This window comes from Megascapheus bottae, chromosome X, assembly GCF_031878675.1.
Source record: "Megascapheus bottae isolate mThoBot1 chromosome X, mThoBot2.hap1, whole genome shotgun sequence".
Classification (NCBI taxonomy): Eukaryota; Metazoa; Chordata; class Mammalia; order Rodentia; family Geomyidae; genus Megascapheus; species Megascapheus bottae.
The window spans coordinates 36568834-36588380 of record NC_143547.1 but is presented as its reverse complement, the minus strand read 5'-3'; the positions used below and the strand labels follow the sequence as shown (position 1 = coordinate 36588380).

Genomic DNA, 19547 nt, shown 5'->3' with positions numbered 1-19547 from the left:
GTTGAAGTACTGACACCAAAAATAAAACTAAATAAGAAAATAAAGAAGAAGGAAAACCATAAACTAAATGAGTGAAGAAAATCAAATATCAATACTGAGGGGCTGGGAGTGTGGCCTAGTGGTAGAGTGCTTGTCTAGCAAGCACGAAGACCCAGGTTTGATTCCTTGGTACCAAATACATTTAAAAAAGTCAGAAAATGGTGCTATGGTTCAAGTGATAGAGCTCTAGTCTTGAAAAAGATCAAGGGCAGAGCTCAGGCCCTGAGTTCAATCCCCAGGTCTGGCAAAAAAAATGTCAATACTGGGATGACACAATAGAATTATCTTGTAAGCATTTAAAAGAACTTCTCATAAAAATGCTACAATGAACAACTATAAACATTCATAAATGCCAGGTGTGGTTGACACATGGTAATCTCAGCATTTAGGAGGCTGAGACAGAAGGATGGTGGATGTCAAGTTGGAGGACAGCTTTGGCTACAAAGTAATACCATCTCAAAAAACAAACAAACAAACACAAGCGTGGTAGCTCACATCTATAACCCCAGCTGCTCAGGAGACAGAGATAAGTACATGGCAATTTTGCCCTGACAAAATTAGTGAGACCCCAAGTCAACAACAAGCTCATGGGAAAGGCATGCCTGTCATCCTGGCTTTGCAGGAGACATAAATAGAGAAGAGCAGTTGGCTAGCCTGGGGAAAAACACAAAACCCTACTAGACAAATAATCAGAAAGAAAAAGTGCTGACCAGAGTGTAATACCTAAGCACCTCTTCATAGGTACATAAAATAATATACAGAATAAAAAAACAAAGATAAGGAAACAAAGGACTCCTTCTTAATTTGTCATATCGTTTTTAGATGAATATATCTTTACTTTATATGTGGTGTATGCATGAGCACACCTGAGGGAAAGTAGGAGGATGGCACAGAATTAGCGGGAAGCAGGTGAATAAGTTCAGCATCGGGGCCTAGAAACTGCATTAGACATTGATGAAACAGAACTAAGCAGTGCATGGGTAGTGATGGGAAGAGAGGGAATGAAAGAAAGAGGGAATAGCTGATACCTAGCAAAAGGAAAGAAATATCCATACCCCCCAATCTGGAGTGGAGGGGAGAGTAGAGGAGGGGAAGAAGGAACTACCTTGAAAAGCAAATTGATTACTGCTGTGTGGGAAAGTCCTACTTTTGGAGTTGCAATAAAACTTGGAAGCTTTGAAACCAGAAGTGGCACTGTGGCTCAAGTGGTAGAGCACTAGCTTTGAGCTGAAGAACTCAGGCATGGCACCCAGTCCCAGAGTTCAAGTCGCATGTCTGACCAAAAAAAAACTTTGAAGTAGAGAAAAATGAGAGAGAAAGAGAATGAGAGGAAGAGAAAAAGAGAGGGAGAAAAAGAGGAAAGGAAGAAAGGAGGGAGAGAAGGGAGGGAGGGTGGAGAGGGAGGAAGGGGAGGAAAAGGAGGGAAGGAAGGAGGGAAGGCAGGCAGGCAGGCAGGCAGGCAGGCAGGCAGGCAGGCAGGCAGGCAGGCAGGCAGGCAGGAGGGAAGGCAGGCCGGCAAGCAGGCAGGCAAAAGACAAAAAAGAAGAAAGCAGCAGCAGCACCAGCTAGGTATACCAATGCACACTTATAATCCCAACTCTCTAGGGAGCTGAGAGAGAAAGGCCCTGTTTCAAAAAGAGATAATGCCAGAAAGAACAGAAGTTTCCGTAAATAAAAAGATACATAAATATATGAATTCAATAGAACTGTTTTAGATCTAAAAAAATTCAGTAATTAAAAAGAGGTGTGTTGGCATATGCTTTTACATCCAGCACTTGGGAGGCTATGACAAAAGGATCCTGAGTTTAAGGCCAATCTAGGCTACAAACGCTTTTGGAGAGAAATCAATGAACTAACCCAATATGAGCAACAGTAAGTAAACAGACTGAAAAATAATGTATAATGTTGGAGTAGAGCATTGCCTAGCATGTGGTGTCTAGAACAGCCTCCCTCCTTCCAAAATTTACAAAAGTTCAGTAACCCATAGAACTAAAACAAAGAAAAATCTAAATGAATCCATAATAAGACATGACTTCACAAACTCCTAAGTGAAAAATAATGTATTACCTAAAGAACATCAATTTGAATGTTATTAGAAACCAAGGAAGCCAAAAAGAAAGTAAAACATCACTCAAGTACTGAAAGAAAAGAATTGATATCAAGTGGAAAGATCTTCCAGGAATTCAAGGGGATCGAAGACTTTCTCACATAAAAGAGAACTAAACATATTTGTTGTTAATAGATCAATCCTACGGAATGGGGAAAATTAGCTCTCTCAACTAAAAGGAAATGATGAAAGAAGAAAAACCTACAAGGAGATACCCAGGGCATACGGCTCATGCCCATAATCCTAGTTACTAAGAAGGTTAAGACATGGAAAAACATTGTTCAAACCAGTCCAGGAAGAAAAGTTTCACTCTATCTCCAATTAACCAGCAAAATATCTGGACTGGAGGTAAGAATACAGCAAGAAAGCTGTGTAAGAGCTCAGGATAGACAGAAAACTATCAGAACAATATAATTTCTTTATCCTTTTAAGTTTTCTAAATGATATTTGATGGCTGAAGCAAAAAAATGATGCCTCAGATATCATTGGTCAATGTACAAAGGAGAACTATTTATAAAAGAATTTAAATATTGCTGGGCATTGGTGGCTCACGATTGTAACCCTAGCTACTCAGGAGGATGAGACATGAGGATCAAGGTTCAAAGCCAGCATGGGTAGGAGACACTTATCTCCCATTAACTGCCAACCGGCAGCAAACCAGGGTTCGCAGATTGGGGTTCCTGAAATAGGGGGCAAGGACTAGGAAGAAATAGAAGAGAGACAGACACACCGGGTCCGGGATGTCTGCAGTCCAGGTAAAGACTGCCCCGTTTATTTTTCACTCCCGCTTCTTCCCTCCTTGAGACCCAGGGAACTTCCAGGTGTTACATTCATATGGTAAATCTCAGGTCATTTAGACAGAATAAGGCCAGAAAACAATAAGACGATAAAGCCATTGTCTGATGCAAATCAAGGTACAGTTTGATTCCACTCTGGCTCCCAACAATTAACCACCAGAAACTGAAGGGGTGCTGTGGCTGAAAGTGGTAAAATGCTAGCCTTGAGGAAGAGAACTCAGGGAAAGTGTCCAGGCCCTGAGTTCAAGCCCCACACCTGACAAAAAGAATTTAAAGAAAGTTTCAGCAGGTGCTGGTGGCTCACACCTATAATCCTAGCTACTCAGGGAGGATGAGATCTGAGCATCTTGGTTCCAAGCCAGTCCTGGCAGAAAAATCCATGAGAATTTTATATCCAATAAACTACCCAGAAAAAAGCCAGCACAGTGGCACTGTGCCTCAAATAGTTGAGTGAAAGCCTTGAATACAAACAGGCTCAAGGACAGAGCCCAGGCCCTAAGCTCAAGCCCCAGGAAGGGGAGGGGTGGACACCATAGAAGCCAGGTATTGGTGGCTCACACATGTAATCCTAGCTACTCAGGAAGCTAAGATCTGAAGATCAAGATTCATGGCCAGTACAGTAAGACTCCATTAACTACCAAAAAGCCAGAAATGTCTCCGTGGCTCAAGTGGTAGAACACTAACTGTAAGCACAAAAGCTCAGGGACAGGGCCCAGGCCCTGAACTGAAGCCCCAGGAATGACACCAAAACAAAAATTAAATAAGATAAACTATCATTAAGCCATGTGCACATGTGCACACAGGCACACACAGGCGCACGCGCGCGCGCACACACACAACCAGAAAAGCTGGAGGCAGTGGCTCACACCTGTAATCCTTGCTACTCAGGAGGCTAAGATCTGAGGATCATGGTTCTATGCCTGCCTGGGCAATAAAAACCATGAGACTCCTATCTCCAATTGATCACTAGAAAATGGGAAGTAGGGCTGTAGCTCCAAGGGAAGGGTGGTAGCCTTGAGCTAAAGAGCTCAGGGACAATGCCCAGGCCCAGGGCTAGGGTGGTTGTTTTGAGCTGATGAACTGAGGGCAGCCCTAGGCCCAGAGTTCAAGCCCCATGACCCACAAAAAATAAACTGAGAAAATTCAGAAATATCATAAACAAATAGTACTTAATGCCATTTATGGAACACTCCGCCCAATGACAAAATATATACATCCTTTTCGGTTAATCCTGGACTATAAAATAAAATTCAAGCCAGGAGCGGGTGGCTCACACCTGTAATACAAGCCACTAAGGAAGCTAAGATCTACAGATCACAATGCAAAGCCAGTCCAGGCAGAAAACACTAAGAGACACTCATCTCCAATTAACCACCAGAAAAACAATAGTGGGGTTGTGGCTCAAAGTGGTAGAGAGTGAAGGAAGGGATTACATTGTCCAAAAAGAAAGTATACTCATTACATAAAATAAAACTGTAACCCCTTTGTGCATCACCATTATAATAAGAAAAAATGAAAGTTGACAATTTAAAAGAATATTTAATATTTGTTGAAAAAGAAAAAAGATGGAAGAGGTGTGGTTCAAGTAGTTTAGTACCAGCATTCAGCATGCAGGGCCTGAACACATAAACACAACACACACAAATATCTAAGAACTAGATAAAACAGAGAAAAACAATCCCAATGAAAGCAGACACAAATGAAATAGTAAAGTGTAGAGATAGATGAAATCTGCAGTTGCTGGCTGGCTAAAGAAATTCCTAGCCTAAAAAAAAAAAGAGGATCCAGACAATAAAATACAATTAAAAAAGAAAAAACAAAAGAAAGAGGTGCCACGAATTTGGTAGAGTGCTTGCCTAACATGCATGAAGACCCAGGTTAGATTCTTTGGTACCACATACAAAAAAAAGCCAGAAATGGTGCTGTGGCTGAAGTGGTAAAGCTCTAGCCTTGAGAAAACCCAAGGATACTGCTAAGGCCCTGAGCCCAAGACCAGGACTGGCAAAAAAAAAAGATATGTTTGAAACAAAAAGAAAAAGGGGCCAGGAGTTTGGCCTAGTGGTAGAGTGATTGTCTCGATTCCTTGGTACCACATACTTAGAAAAAGGCAGAAGTGGTACTGAGGCTCAAGTGGTAGAGTTCTAGCCTTGAGAAAAATCCAAGGACAGTGCTCAGGCCCTTAAGCCCAAGACTGGCAAAAAAAGAAAAGAAAAAGAAAAAGAAAACAGGAAAATAAAACTGAGAAATCTATAACAAAGCTGACAAAAAAAGGTGGGTGAGGGGACCCTGCAAGGTGGTACATAGCTATAATCCTATCTACTCAGGAAGTAGATTGGAGGTTAAGGATTTGAAGCCTACCTGAGGCAAATAACCTTTGAGATTCCTCTCAATGAATAAGACAAGTATGATTGAGTACACCTGCAATGCAAACTATGTAAGATGCCATAGGTAAGAGGATTATAGAGACTAGCCCTGGAAAAACCTACTAGCCCCTACCCCAAAAATAATGAAAGTAAAAAATGGGGCCGGGAATTTGGCCTAGTAGTAAAAGGGCTTGCCCAGCATGCACGAAGACCCAGGTTCGATTCCTCAGTACCACATACATAGCAAAAAGCTGGAAGTGGTGCTGTGGCTGAAGTGGTAAGGGTTCTAGCCTTGAGAAAGTCCAAGGACAGTGCCCAGGCCTTGAATTCAGTTCCCATGACGGGCAAAAAAAATGGCTATGGGGTATATAGCTCAGTTGTTAGAGCACCCACCTAGCAAGTATGTGTCTCTTGAGTATAAACCTTAGTATTGCAATCAAAAACTTATTATTGTAATATAACCTTTCTATTAATTAATAATATATCTTTTAAAAAGAATTAGCATAAAAAAGTAAAAAAAAATATTATTGGCTGTGAGTATGGCCTAGTGGTAGAGTGATTGCCTAGCATGCATGAAGACCCAGGTTCCATTTCTCAGTACCACATATATAGAAAAAGCCAGAAGTGGTGCTGTGGCTCAAGGGGTAGAGCTCTAGCCTTGAGCAATCCCTACGAGAGTGCTCAGGCCCTGAGTTCAAGCCCCAGGATTGGCTTGGGTGCTGTCCCTGAGCTCCTCTGTGTTTAAGGCTAGCATTCTAACACTTGCAGTCAAGGTACCACTTCCAGTTTTCTGGTGGTTAATGAGAGTTTCACAGTGCTTTCTGCTCAGGCTGGCTTTCAACCACTATATCAGGTCTTAGCCTCCCAAATAGCTAGAATTACAGGCATGAGCCACCAATACCTAGCTTGCCAACAATAATTCATAAGACACAGATTTTTTTGTGCCCGTCCTGAGACTTGCTTAAAGCGTGGGTGCTGTCCTTGAGATTTTGTGCTTAAAGCTAGTTTTAGATCCACTTGTGGCTTTTGGTAGTTAATGGGAGATAAAGGTTTCAGGGACGTTCATTAACCTCATAACTGTCACAGCTCAGACTCCTGATTAGCTAGGATGACAGGAATGAGCCATTGGCACCCACTATGACAGTTTTTTCTTTTCTTTGCCAGTCCTGGAACTTGAACTCAGGGCCAGAGCACTGTCCCTGAGACTCTTTGTGCTTAAGGCTTGATCTCTAACACTTGAGACAGCATTATTTCTGGCTTTTTCTGAGTAATTTATTGGACAGAATAGTCTCACAAGCTGGGAATGCAGTGGCTCATGCCTGTAATCCTTACTACTCAGGAGGCTAAGATATGAGGATCACAGTTCAAAGCCAACCCCAGGCACTAAAGTCCGTGAGACTCTTATTTCTAATTAACCACCAGAAAACTGGAAGTGGTGCTGTGGTTCCAGGGGTAGGGCGGTAGCCTTGAGCGGAAAAGCTAAGGGACAGTGCCCAGGCCCAGAGTCCAAGCCATAAGACCCACACACTCACAAAATATCTCAGAGACTTTCCTGGCCAGGATGGCTATGAATCACAATCCTAAGATCTCAACCTTCTGAATAGCTAGGATTACAGGCATGAGCCACTTGACTCATGGCACATATTTTTAATGTCCTTGATTATATATTATTATAGAGCTTACCAGTGTTGAAAGGATAGAAACTATTATACTAATGTAAATTTGATAACTTAAGTGATTAATTCTTACAAAGTTTAAACTATTACAAGGATGGGGGGGAACATGGCCTAGTGGTAGATTGCTTGCCTACCCATCTACAAAGCCCTAGGTTTGATTCCTCTGTACCACATAGACAGGAAAAGCCAGAAGTGGTGCCGTGGCTCAAGTGGCAGAGCGCTAGCCTTGAGCAAAAAAAATGTCTAAGGACAGTGCCCAGGCCCTGAGTTCAAGCTCCAGGACCAGCAAAAAAAAAGTATTAAAACAAATGCAATGAAAAATAGCATAGCTATTTAATAAAATTCATGAATCTGAAATTTCTAAGATGAATAAAGATAGACATCGTATTTTAGCAGGGTAACTGGAACATTAGAGGATGTTTAATAAACAAGAACTATAGCAGGAGCCCAGGAGCAGTGGCTTACACCTGTGATCCTAGCTACTCAGGAGGCTGAGACCTGAGGATCAAGCCAGCCCGGGCACAAAAGGACCTGAGACTCTTACCTCCAATTAACCTCTAGAAAATAGGAAGTGGGGCTTAGCTCAAAGGTAGGGTGGTAGACTTGAGCAGAAAAGCTCAGGGACAATGCCCAGGCCCAGAGGTAGGGTGGTAGCCTTGAGCTGAAGAGCTCTGGGACAGTGGCCAGGCAGAGTTCAAGCCCCATGACCCACAAAAAATAAATAAACAAATAAACAAACAAGAACTAGAACTCACTTTATTTTTTTTTTATTTTTATTTTTTTTGGCCAGTCCTGGGCTTGAGCTCAGGGCCTGAGCACTGTCCTTGGATTTTCTCAAGGCTAGAGCTCTACCACTTGAGCCTCAGCACCACTTCCGGCTTTTTTCTATGTATGTGGTACTGAGGAATCGAACCTGGGTCTTCATGCATGCTAGGCAAGCACTTTAACCACTAGGCCAAACTCCCGGCCTAGAACTCACTTTAAATTATTACCATTCTCGGCCAGGAATTTGGCCTAGTGGTTAAAGTGCTTGCCTAGCATGCATGAAGACCCGGGTTCGATTCCTTGGTACCACATACATAGAAAAAAGCCGGAAGTGGTGCTGAGGCTCAAGTGGTAGAGCTCTAGCCTTGAGAAAGTCCAAGGACAGTGCTCAGGGCCTGAGCTCAAGCCCAGGACCGGCAAAAAAAAATTATTACCATTCTCTGTAAAACAGGCCTAAGATGAAATCCTTTGTTAATGAGCAAAAGTCAGAATCTGAACTCAGACCTCATATCAGTACCTAAATTTATGTCATAGACATCTCTTTGGTGATGTATCAGTTCCCCTGCCTCTTTTATATTGGTGCCAGTACTGTGGCTTGAACTCAGAGCATTATATCACAACAACCTCCTTGGGGATTTATCATACAACATTTTTTGTTGGTACTAGTTCTTGAAATTAGGGCCTTGCATTCTCCCTAGACACTCTTGCTAATGGCTGGTACACTACCATTTTAGCTCTACCTCAAGTCTCACATTTTGCTCATTAATTTTGTTGTTGTTGGTGGTGGTCATAGGGCTTAACTCTGGACCTAGACACATTTTTTTTCTCAAGGCTAGTACTCTACCACTTGAGCCATAGCTCCACTTCTGTTTTTTTGTTTTGTTTTGGGTTTTTTGGTTGTGGGGCATGAACTCTTGGCCTAGTCACTGTCCCTAAGCACTTCAACTGAAGGCTACGGCCTTATCCCTGGAGCCACAGCACCACTTCCAGTTCTCTAGTGGTTAATTGGAGATAAGAATTTCACAGTATTTAGTGCCCAGGCTGGCTCTGTCTGAACCGTGATCCTCAGATCTCACCCTCCTGAGTAGCTAGGATTATAGGTGTTAGCCATTGCACCTGGCTCACTTCTGATTTTTGAGTGCTTAATTGGACACAGAGTATCACAGGGACTTTTCTGCCTGAGCTGGCTTTGAACCACAATTCTTAGATCTCAGACTTCTGAGTAGCTAGGATTATAGGGCATGAGCCACTACGACTGAGCTCTTTGCTTATTAATTTGAGACCGAACATCACAGATTTTCTACCTTGGTAGCTCTGAACTGATATATTCCTGGGCTCAGCCTACTGAGAAGTTAGGTTAACATGTATGATCCAGTGTTAATACTAATTTTAAAAACAGGAAAACTTTAACAGCATGAGATTTTTTGCCAAAACTCCAGAACAGCAAATATGTGCAAAATAGTTTTCAACACCAGTGCACAGCAATGGTTCTCAAAGGTTAGAGTACATCTGAATCACATATTTGCTGAAAAAATGGATTGCATAAGCCCAGTTTCAACCCAAAAATATGCTTGGAAAACTAGAAGCTGCACTTGGGCCTTCCAGAAGCTCATGAGTGGGGCAGCTACAGCTAAGGGCAGAGAATGTTCCAGAGCAGCCAAGCCAAGAGTCTCAAATCTTCACTTACAGAGGTGGTATAGTGGAACAAGGGCATAACTCAGTGTGGTTAAGAAGTGCCTGATTCAGCTAAAAAACTCAGGGATGAGGAAGCAGAATGTGCAAACAAGGTCCCATATTTGGTACTCGTAACTTCCAAGACAAAATTAGTTTAGTTTCTGATGATTCTGAACAAATAAGAGCATTTGTTTGTTATTTTTGTGAGTCCATAATGGTGAACTTAGAGCCTTGTAGTCTTGCTTGGCCTTTTCACTCAAGGCTGGAACTCTATCACCTCCCTGAACATAGTTTTTGTCATAGGTATGCCATTTTAAAGACAGATATTAAGAGTTTTATCCCTGAAGTAGCGAAGATGTGAATCTCCAGAGAGAATAAAAAGGCAGACATTGATGGGAACATTTATACCCAGGCAGCTATAAGAGTCAAATAGGGGTAGGAGGAATGACTCAGGTGGTAGAGTGCCAGCCACTGAGCAAAAGCAAGCAGATACAAAGTTCCAGTCCCAGTCCCAGATTTTTAAAAAAAGCATCCTAAGTTGGCGAGGCTGGTCATGCCTATAATCGCAGCTACTTAAGAGGCCAAGATCTGAGGACTGAGGTTCAAAGCCAGCCCGGGCATAAAGACTGTGAGATTCACTTTTTCCATATTTTTTAATTGTATTAAATAGAAGGGTTACATTATATTCACCAGATAGAAGGTGCATTACTTCACAAACATTGATACCCTTTCTCATGTCTTAGTCCCCATTTCCCTCACCCCACTCCTACCCCTCATCCTGTTTTCCTCCTTTCCCTATCCGATTTCATATAACCAAATACACATATATACAATATATAAGTTAACAAGGTAAAATACTGTAACAATATGAGATAACCAAGGGACAGCAAAAGAGATGAGAGATAATATAGTACATTAAGGACAACAATCACTCATTATATGGCTTTTGTTTCTATATCCTGACGTCCTTGCATTTAGCATCATACTACATGGCCTTATGTATGTAGGTTTTGTTCTATTGTAAATCTCTGCTAGGAGAGCCCAAGGTTTCTACTGATTATGACAAATGAGGGAAACCATTGAACCTATGTTCCTTTGAGTCTGGCTTACTTCACTTAATATGATTTTTTTCTAAGTCTTTCCATTTCCTTACAAATGGGGCAATGTCATTCTTTCTGACAGCAGCATAAAATTCCATTGTGTATAAATACCACATCTTGTTGATCCACTCATCAACTGAGGAGCATGTGGGTTGGTTCCATGTCTTTGCTATGGTAAATAGTGCTACAATGAACATCGTTGTGCTAGTGGATTTAGTATGTCCTGGACTTTAGTATGTTTCTGGACTTTTGGGTAGATGCCAAGGAGTGGAATTGCAGGGTCATAGGGGAGCTCTATGTTTAGTCTTTTAAGGAACTGCCATACTCCTTTCCATAGTGGTTGAAAGAGTTTGCACTCCCACCAACCGTGTAGTAGTGATCCCTCCTGGCCACATCCCCACCAGCACCAGCATCTGTTATTGGATTATTTGATCATGGTCATTCTAACTGGAAGTCTGTGAGATTCTTATCTCTAATTAACCACTAGAAAATCAGAAGGAAGTGGCGCTGTATCTCCAGGGGTAGGTGTGGTAGCCTAAAGCTGAAGAGCTCAGGGACATGCAGGCCAGAGTTCAAGTCCCATAACCAACAAAAACAAAAAAAATGGATCCTCAACACTGAGAAATCAAGATGGGAGTCTCCTATGGGTAACTGCAACAAAAGGATCAATACAAGAGTGCTGCTGGTCAATGTATGTGAATTAATGCACCTTCTATCTGGCAAATACCATGTAACCCTTTTACTAATTACAATAAAATAAAATACTAAGAAAAAAAAAGAGTGCTGCTGGGCCAGTGGCTCACTCCTCTAATCCTAGCTATCCTAGCTACTCGGGAGGCAGAGGATCAAGGTTCAAAGCCAGCCTGGGCACAAAAGGACCTGAGACTCTTTTCTCCAATTAATCTCTACAAAACTGAAGTGGGACTTGGGTCAAGGGTACGGTGGTAGCCTTGAGCAGAAGATCTCGGGGACAACACCCAGGCGTAGGGCTCTAGCATTGAGCTGAATAGCTTAGGGATAGCACCCAGGCCAAGTTCAAGCCCCATGACACACACATACACACATACACACACATACACACACACACACACAGTGCTGCGATGCATACAAACAAGCAGGGCTTTTTAGCATAAATTGTAAACAGTACATCTGACTTTCCAAAGACCTTTGATGTAATTTACAACCAAAATATTTGTCATGAATCAGTGGTTCATGCCTGTAATCCTAGCTACTCAGGAGGCTAAGATCTGAGAACTGATGTTCAAAGCCAGCCTGAGCAGCAAAGTCCATGTGACTTTTATCTCGAATTAACCACCAGAAAACTAGAAAGGAAGTGGTGGGTCCAAGTGGTAGTATTGAGTGAGTAACAAAAAAGTATATTTTTGGAGTGGGGATATGGCTCAAGTTGTGGAGGGCTAGCCTCAGGCTAAGTGATAACAGTGCAAGGCCCCTGAGTTCAAGGCCCAGTACCAACACAAACAAAAAGTATATTTTTGACATTTGAAGATGTCAAATGGTATCTTAACACAGACTGCATGTCTAGAATTTTTAGAATTTGTTATTGCATATGACTTTATAGGATGTTAACTTCAATAAAATATGTAACACTTTAAAAATTGCCAGTTAATAGCTCTTTAAGAATGGCAAGGGGCCTGGAGATTGGCCTAGTGGTAGAGTGCTTGCCTAGCATGCATGAAGACCTGGGTTCAATTCCTCGGTATCACATTCATAGAAAAAAGCCAGAAGTGGTGTTGTGGCTCAAATGAAGGAGCTCTAGACTTGAGAAAGCCCAAGGACAGTGCTCAGGACCTTGAGTTCATGGCCCAGGACTAGCAAAAAAATGACTGGCATGCAATTATGATATATTAGCTCATTCATTTCCCCAGTATCAGACATTATTACACTCCACAGAAGGGGAAGAAATCAAGTAAGCTCCATTCTCATACTGAATCATAAACATCAAGGCTTAAGTCCACCTATCCTGTCTTAAAACAGGTCTTCCAAGTGAGTTTAAAAGTTGTGGAAAAACTTCTTTATAAATATTTGGTTTTTTTGTTTGTTTTCTGTTTTTTTTTTTTTTTGGCCAGTCCTGGGCTTGAGCTCAGGGCCTGAGCACTGTCCTTGGATTTTCTCAAGGCTAGAGCTCTATGTATGTGGTACCAAGGAATCGAACCCAGGTCTTCATGCATGCTAGGCAAGCACTTTAACCACTAGGCCAAACTCCCGGCCCCTTTTTTTGTATTTTTGTAAAACCCAGCCTCTCTCAGGAGAAAGAAAACTACACCATATTTTTCCTGTGTTTGAGATTCTGGGCTCTTGGAAATGGATAATTCAAAGTTTAAACCAAGCTGGGGTACTGCTGATTCACACCTGTAATCCCAGCTACTCAGGAAACTGAGATCTAAGGATCAAGGTTCAAAGGTAGAACAAGCAGGAAAGTCCAGGAAACACATCTCCAACTAATCACTAAAGAGTAAGAATTGGAGCTGTAGCTCAAGAGGTAGAGTGAAAAAATAAGAGACAGCACCCAGGCTGAGTTTAAGCCCCCATACCGGCACTTGCACAAATACATATGTATGTACACATATACATATATACATATATACATACACACATACACACACACACACACACACATACACACACACACACAAACAAAAAGAAGCTCAAATCCACATTCACAAAGTCACTTAGCCTCCAGGAGTTCTAGATTCTCATCAGCAATAGAATAGTCAGTCATCACCCTTGTAACAACCTCTCCAGATAGCATTATACAACATAATCCCTTAACGGAACAAGAAATCTACCAGAAATGGGAATATATTTTCTAACACCACTCAGTAGTTATGGATGTAAAACTTGTGTTAACTATGGAAAAGTCCATAACCCATAATACTTAGTAATTTTCAATTGTTCTTAAATAAACTTAAATGGAATTCTATAAGCTTGATGGGGGGGGGAGGAAGGAAGGAGAGAAGGAGAGAGGGGGACAGGGAGGGAGGAAGGGAGGGAGGGAGAAATGTACTGAGTAAGCAAGAGCAGCCACCCACCAAAGATCTAATTCTCAGCTAGTTTCCTTGTTCTCTGAAAGCCCATAGAAACACCAAAGGAAAAAAATTTTAAATGGTTTCTTTCATTAAAAAATTAAGGCAGTTTACTTGTGTCAGGGTATACATTGAAACACAGAATATTCCATGGACAATGTGACTAAAGAGGGGCCTTACCCATAAACATATCTCCATATTTGTAAGTCTGAAATCTGTAAAGATCTCAGTGGTGTTCCTTATAAATGTCAAGTGCCTACTGTGCAAAGATGATCATCATAATGTTTTTCTTTTGGTTTTAAAGAAAACTATCAAGATGAAAATCTTTGTAGAATCCTCTAAGTTTCATCACAAAAGCATTATTTATAAAATGATACAAAATATGTAGGTGTACAATAGCCATAAAGGAAATGACCAAGTAACTGGTGACAAATACACACAACAGGATATCAGAATTCAGGTTTAGATGAATATTTGGAGACGTAAAAAATATCCATGTACATTAAACAGGAATAAAAATGGGTTATAAAATGTTACTCATAATACAATCTCTATTAAAATGTCTTTTTTTATTTATGCCAGCACTGGAGATTGAACTCAGGGCCTAGACACTGTCCCTTAACTTTTTCGCTGGTGCTATAATACTTGCACAACAATAACTCTACTTCTAACTTTTTGCTAATTAACTGGAGATTAGCCTCAAGGCTTTTTATACCAGGGCTACTTTCAACTGGGATTCTGAGATCTCAGCCACCTGAGAAGCTAGGTTTATAGATGTGAGCCACCTGTCCCTGGCTTATATTTATGTTTTGTTATGCCAGTCCTGGGGTTTGAACTCAGGGCTTGGGTACTGTCCTTGGGCTTTCTCAGGGCTAGTCCTCTACCCTTGAGCCACAGCACCACAGTCTTTTCTGTGTTTGTGGTACTTAAGAATTGAATCCACAACTTCATGCATGCTAGGCAAGCACTCTACCACTAGGCCATGCTCCAGGCCCTATATTTATGTTTTTAAGTCAAGATCAAAGCTAATACAACAAAATTTTTTGATAGTAGATTCATAGGAGATTTCCATTTCTCTATTGTTTTTCTGTATTTTCTACAATTAATTGTCTCAGGAAAATATAAGAAAACATTTTATTTTTAAAAGTCTAATTAAAAGTCTAATTTGGGACAAGATTATGTATCTGTATAAACAATTTACACTAAATCCCTATCATGGAGTCTGACAGAGTAAGTACTCAGAAAGTATTCTTGTTCTCTGTTCCCAGAGTATAGGATTAAGATCCCTATATCATGAGCAGAAGGCCATTTTCCAAGTATGCACTTACATACTTTCTGCAGAATACAAATTAAATGTCACAGGCAATAGTTTTTATGAAGATTCATTCATTCACTTCAAAATATACTCAGCATCTATTAATATGTTTGGCATAGAACCAGGGTACAAGGAAACCAAAAATGAATAGATGGTATCTTGGCCCTTAGGGAGTGCTATCTAAATGAATGGCACAGATATGAAAAATTTTTGTGTACTGGTACTGGGGCTTAAACTCAGGAACTAGGGACTGTTATTTAGCTTTTTCCCTAAGGTAGGCCATAGCTCCACTTGCCTTTTTGGTGGTTAAGGGGATGTAGAAAGTCTCATAGACTTTCCTACCTCTGGATTTGAATCTTGGTCCTCAGATCTCAGCCTCAAGTAGTTAGGATTATAGGCATGAGCCACCAGTGCCCCACTGAAATAATTATTTTTATGGTTATTATAAAGGTTATGTACTGAGTGGTTACAGTTACATAAATTAATTAATAAGTGAAATAATTATTTTAAAATAAGGATACACATAAAGTGCAATGGGAACCCAGAGGAAGGGGGTGTTTTACATAAGAGATGTTCCGTGAAATGTAAAGAAAACACCACTGGGAATATCATGTGCAAAGACAAAGAGATAAAAAGTTGCATAACTTTTTCATAAAACTATTTTGCTGGACGTAAAGAACAAGGAAACTGGGCACCAATGGCTCACACCTGTAATCCCAGCTACTGAGAATGAGGTCTGAGGATTATGATTCAAAGCCAACAGGGCACGAAAGTGACACTCTTATCTCCAGCCAGTTAACCAGCAAAAAGTGGAAGTGGAGTTGTGGCCCAAGTGGTAGAGCACTAGCCTTGAGGAAAAGCAGCTGAAGGAGAGTGCCCCAGGCTCTGACTTAAAGCCCTTTGATCAACATACACAAAAAAGGGAGGGGTTGAAGGCATAGATTAGTTGGCAGAACACTAGTCAATGAGTGAAAGAAAGCATCAGGTACCCATTTTGAGTCCCAGTCTCTGATAAGAAGGAAAAAGTAAAAAGAGAACTAAGACTCGGGGGTTGGAGGCATGGCTCAGTTGGTAATAAGCTAGCCAATGAGTGAAAGCATCAGGTTCAAAGTTTGAGTCCTGGTCTCAGAATAAATAAGAGAAAAATGAAAAAAAAAGTGGGAACAAGTAGCAAGTACATCACATAAGATCTGAATTTCAGCTTTTAAGTGGACCACTGAAAGAACTGTTTCGTGTGCTGGTACTGAGGCTTGATCTCAAGGCCTTTTGCTTTGGTTGGCTTTTTCACTCAAGGCTGATGCTCTACCACTTCAGCCAAACCTCCACTGATGGCTTTTTATGCTGGTTAATTTCAGATTTGTGTCTTCCCAGGCTGATTTCAAAGTTCAGCTCTCAAACTCCTGAATACCTAGGACCATAGGAGTAGGCCACAGGAGTGCTTGGCCTCTGAAAAATTTCAAGCTGAGGAAGACTTGAGCACTAGGAATCCTAAAAGCATCTTAATCCTCAGGGCAAAGGAAAAGACTTTTTACTCTCTAAGTAATTAACTTTTGGCACCAAATAAAAGTCTGTATCTGGCCCACAATAAATATTCAATAAAAATCAGCTAAATATAAATCTGGATGTGCTATATGGGGGCAGTTCATTTCCAAGGCAAAGTATTCGTTTTAGGCAGGTACTATATGTTTTCCCATTCATGGTTGATATTCTACCACTTCAGCCATGCCTATAGTCCAGCTTTTTATGGTTAAAAAGTAGCATCTCTTGGACTTTTCTTCATGGGCTGGCTTAGAACTACAAACCTCTGATCTCTGCCTCCTGGGTAGCCAGGATTATAGGAATAAGCCACTAGTGCTCAGCAAAAAATGTTGTTATTGTTTCTTGTGCTGGTACCAAGGTTTGAACTCAGGAACTCTCACTATTAAGGCTGTACCACCTGAGCTACACCTTTAATCCTTTGTTTTCTGGGACAGGGTCTATGTAACCCAGGATGGCTTTTGAAGCCTCCTACTTCAAGTCTCCTGAGGACTTTGAAACCACAGACACCTTTAGCTTAATTTTGCACAGAACAGGAAGAGTTCCTCTGGAAGACTAGTAACAAGAGAAAATTCTAAAATATAACTGGAAGAGGGTACCAGACATTGTTTTATTGTATTCTAGCATACAAATCCCCTTCACAATTGTCTCTCCACAGCTGAGAGTTAAGTCCCAATAAGGGGATAAAATTAAGTTTTATTCCACACAGTAAACTCTCCAGAATCCTGAGTGACAGGTGCTTATGTGCACACTTGGTTAAACTGGAAAAAAAATCATTAGTGGTTTTACTCCAGCTGTTTTACCAAATATCGCTTCTGCTTAATTCAGTTTAGTTGGATGGTTCTACAGATAGTGTAGAAATAACATGCTATTCTATCTCTGCCCCCATCTGTAGAATCCCTGCAAAGTGCTTTACAGTCAGAAAGGAAGTATTTGGTCTATCTTATACCTGAAGACAAAAAGGCTCAAAGAGGCAAAGTAACTTGCCCAAGGCCGCTTTGATAGCAAGTAGCAAAGAAATCCACGCCCATGCGACACATATCTCAAAAACTTAGTACTGTGTTCCTTAGAATCAGAGTTTGAGGCAACCTAACTGCCAGAAAACAAAAGTTCTCTATGCATATATATATATATCAATTCAGACAGATATATACATATATATGCACATAAATATACATGCTTATTTTTTTCAAAAGAAAATCCAAGGAGGAAATATGTAAGGGAAAACTGAAAAAGAAGAAGCCAGTGAAGCCAATGTCAGCTAAACGCTGGTCTATAAAGGTGCAAAGGAAATATCTGGTCTGGTAGGTAGGTTGGAATTAAGTTGGGAAGGAAGGTGGTTTTTGAGCAGGAATCTAAAACAGAGATGAGTAAAAGAGCAAGGGAAGATGGCTGGTCAGTGCATCCTGTTTCAAGCTTGGTCTTCTTACCTGCCATGAAACCAGTCCTGGCATGTGTCACACTCTATCATGAAGCGGGTCACATCATAAGGCAGCCGACAGATACAATAAACAGGCACTGAGGCCATCTTCAGCGGGTCCAGGAGCTTTCTGCGGTAAGCCAGGTTTACGGTGTTAAGTGCAGCTAGAGGCAGCAAGCGTTGTCCCTCTAAGGCTGGATATAAACAGCACTTTTTACAGAGTGAATAAGGTGCATGGTCCCATCCCATCCAGTGCCCTCATCAACACACAGTGCTGAAATAAGACGTTCCCTCGGTGGGAAATCAACACAGCTGGTGAGGCTATTTAGTGGACAACCCCAGAAAGGTGTTCGCAAGCGTTAAGAATTACTTGCACATAAAAAAAGGCAAATATTGGGTTCAGTCTATGAGGTGCTCACCTCACCCCCTACCACGTTGGGGTTGAGTAGTCGGTGACAACTTTCCAGGCTTCAAAAAATATTAGTCACCTTTCAGAAAGCAGCTTGAATCCGTCAGTGAACCCTCCCTAACTCTGATCTCTTGCCTCCTAGGGCTCCCGGTTCTGTTTATTACGACGCCAAGCAAAGCCTTAAAAACAAAAACCGAGGTGCGAGCGCACCCGTGGGGGGGGGTGCCTTAGAAACAGCCATCATCACCTCTCGCGCCAAAAAAAAAAAAAAAAGCGCCACCACCTTAGAGGTTCCCTGAAAATTACCTCAGAGCCTTCAGGATGGAGGCAGACGAGACTAAGGTGCTCAACTCAAATCACAGTTGGGTGCTCGAGTCGGGAGAGTTTAAATGGTCCTCTCCGTCACTCCCGATAGCACTCTTTCCCCAGCCAGTCAGGAGTCTCGTCTGCTCCCCCCTCCCCAACACACACATACACAGACACTCGAAAAGAACCCACAATTTCGCCCTTTATTCTAAAGCTAACAGGATTCTCCTTGTACCCCTTCCATGTAAAAAAAAGGGGGGGTGCTTAAGCTCTTCCCCCCATCCGCCCTACCTGCTGAGAATTTCCTCACTCCCAAAACTAAAAAAACAAAACCAAAGCAAACCAAAATATTTCTTTTTCCACCGCTTAGAAATGGCAGGCAGTTTCTTGCAAACTGATCACGGTAGCCCCCCCCATACACCTGGCAGCGATGTAATCTTAGACAGCCCCCGCCCCAAAACTGACAAGACTAATTCTCCTTTACGGCCCCCTTAAAAAAAAAACTTAAAGGAAAATCTTGTTACGCCTCCCTAGCTGACAGAAACCTTGGCGCTCCCCAAACCTGCCCAGAAATGTCCTCGTTGTCGACCCCTAATAAAGACTTCTTCATTACCCAAAGGCTGTAAAGATCTCTTCTTGCCTGCGGAGCTCAGCTGCAGACACTCGCGGGCGGCTGGGCTCGCTCAGGGGCAGCGCGTCGCCTCCCAGCGCGTCCCTCCGCCTAGGCTCCGCTTGCCCGGCAGTTCCGGCCCCAGCGGCGGCGCGCGCCGAATTCTGGGAATGTCACTAAAAAGCTGCGAACCTTGCTGGCTTTTTCCTCAGAGACCCCCGCGGGGTCGTGCCGTGTTCACTGCCCCACGGGGGCTTCTGGGCAGCTTTCGCCACAGTACTTCTCCCAGTCTGCCCGTTTGGGCCTACGAGAACAACTGTAGCCCAGGCCTAGTCCAGTGGCTGCCCCCAGAGAACGAGCAAAACGTCGTCGTTGGTGAGGCCAGC

The 19547-nt window shown here is 42.0% G+C and overlaps 1 protein-coding gene across 3 annotated transcripts in view; it reads right to left on the bottom strand.

The window, feature by feature from the left end:
- Phf8 (PHD finger protein 8) overlaps nucleotides 1-19223 on the bottom strand; it is a 90979-nt gene extending 71756 nt beyond the window's left edge. For 2 of the 3 annotated variants that reach the window (XM_090326599.1, XM_090326600.1), the window contains exons 1-2: nucleotides 19165-19223; nucleotides 17847-18030 (exon numbers count right to left, since the gene is read on the bottom strand). In XM_090326599.1, the coding sequence (XP_090182725.1) occupies nucleotides 17847-17944 (98 nt within the window). In that variant the 5' untranslated portion in view covers nucleotides 17945-18030; nucleotides 19165-19223. Of the gene's footprint in view, nucleotides 1-17846; nucleotides 18031-19164 lie in introns of those variants that run through there. The other variant, XM_090326602.1, reaches the window with a different exon arrangement.
- Between the last annotated feature and the right edge of the window lie 324 nt (nucleotides 19224-19547).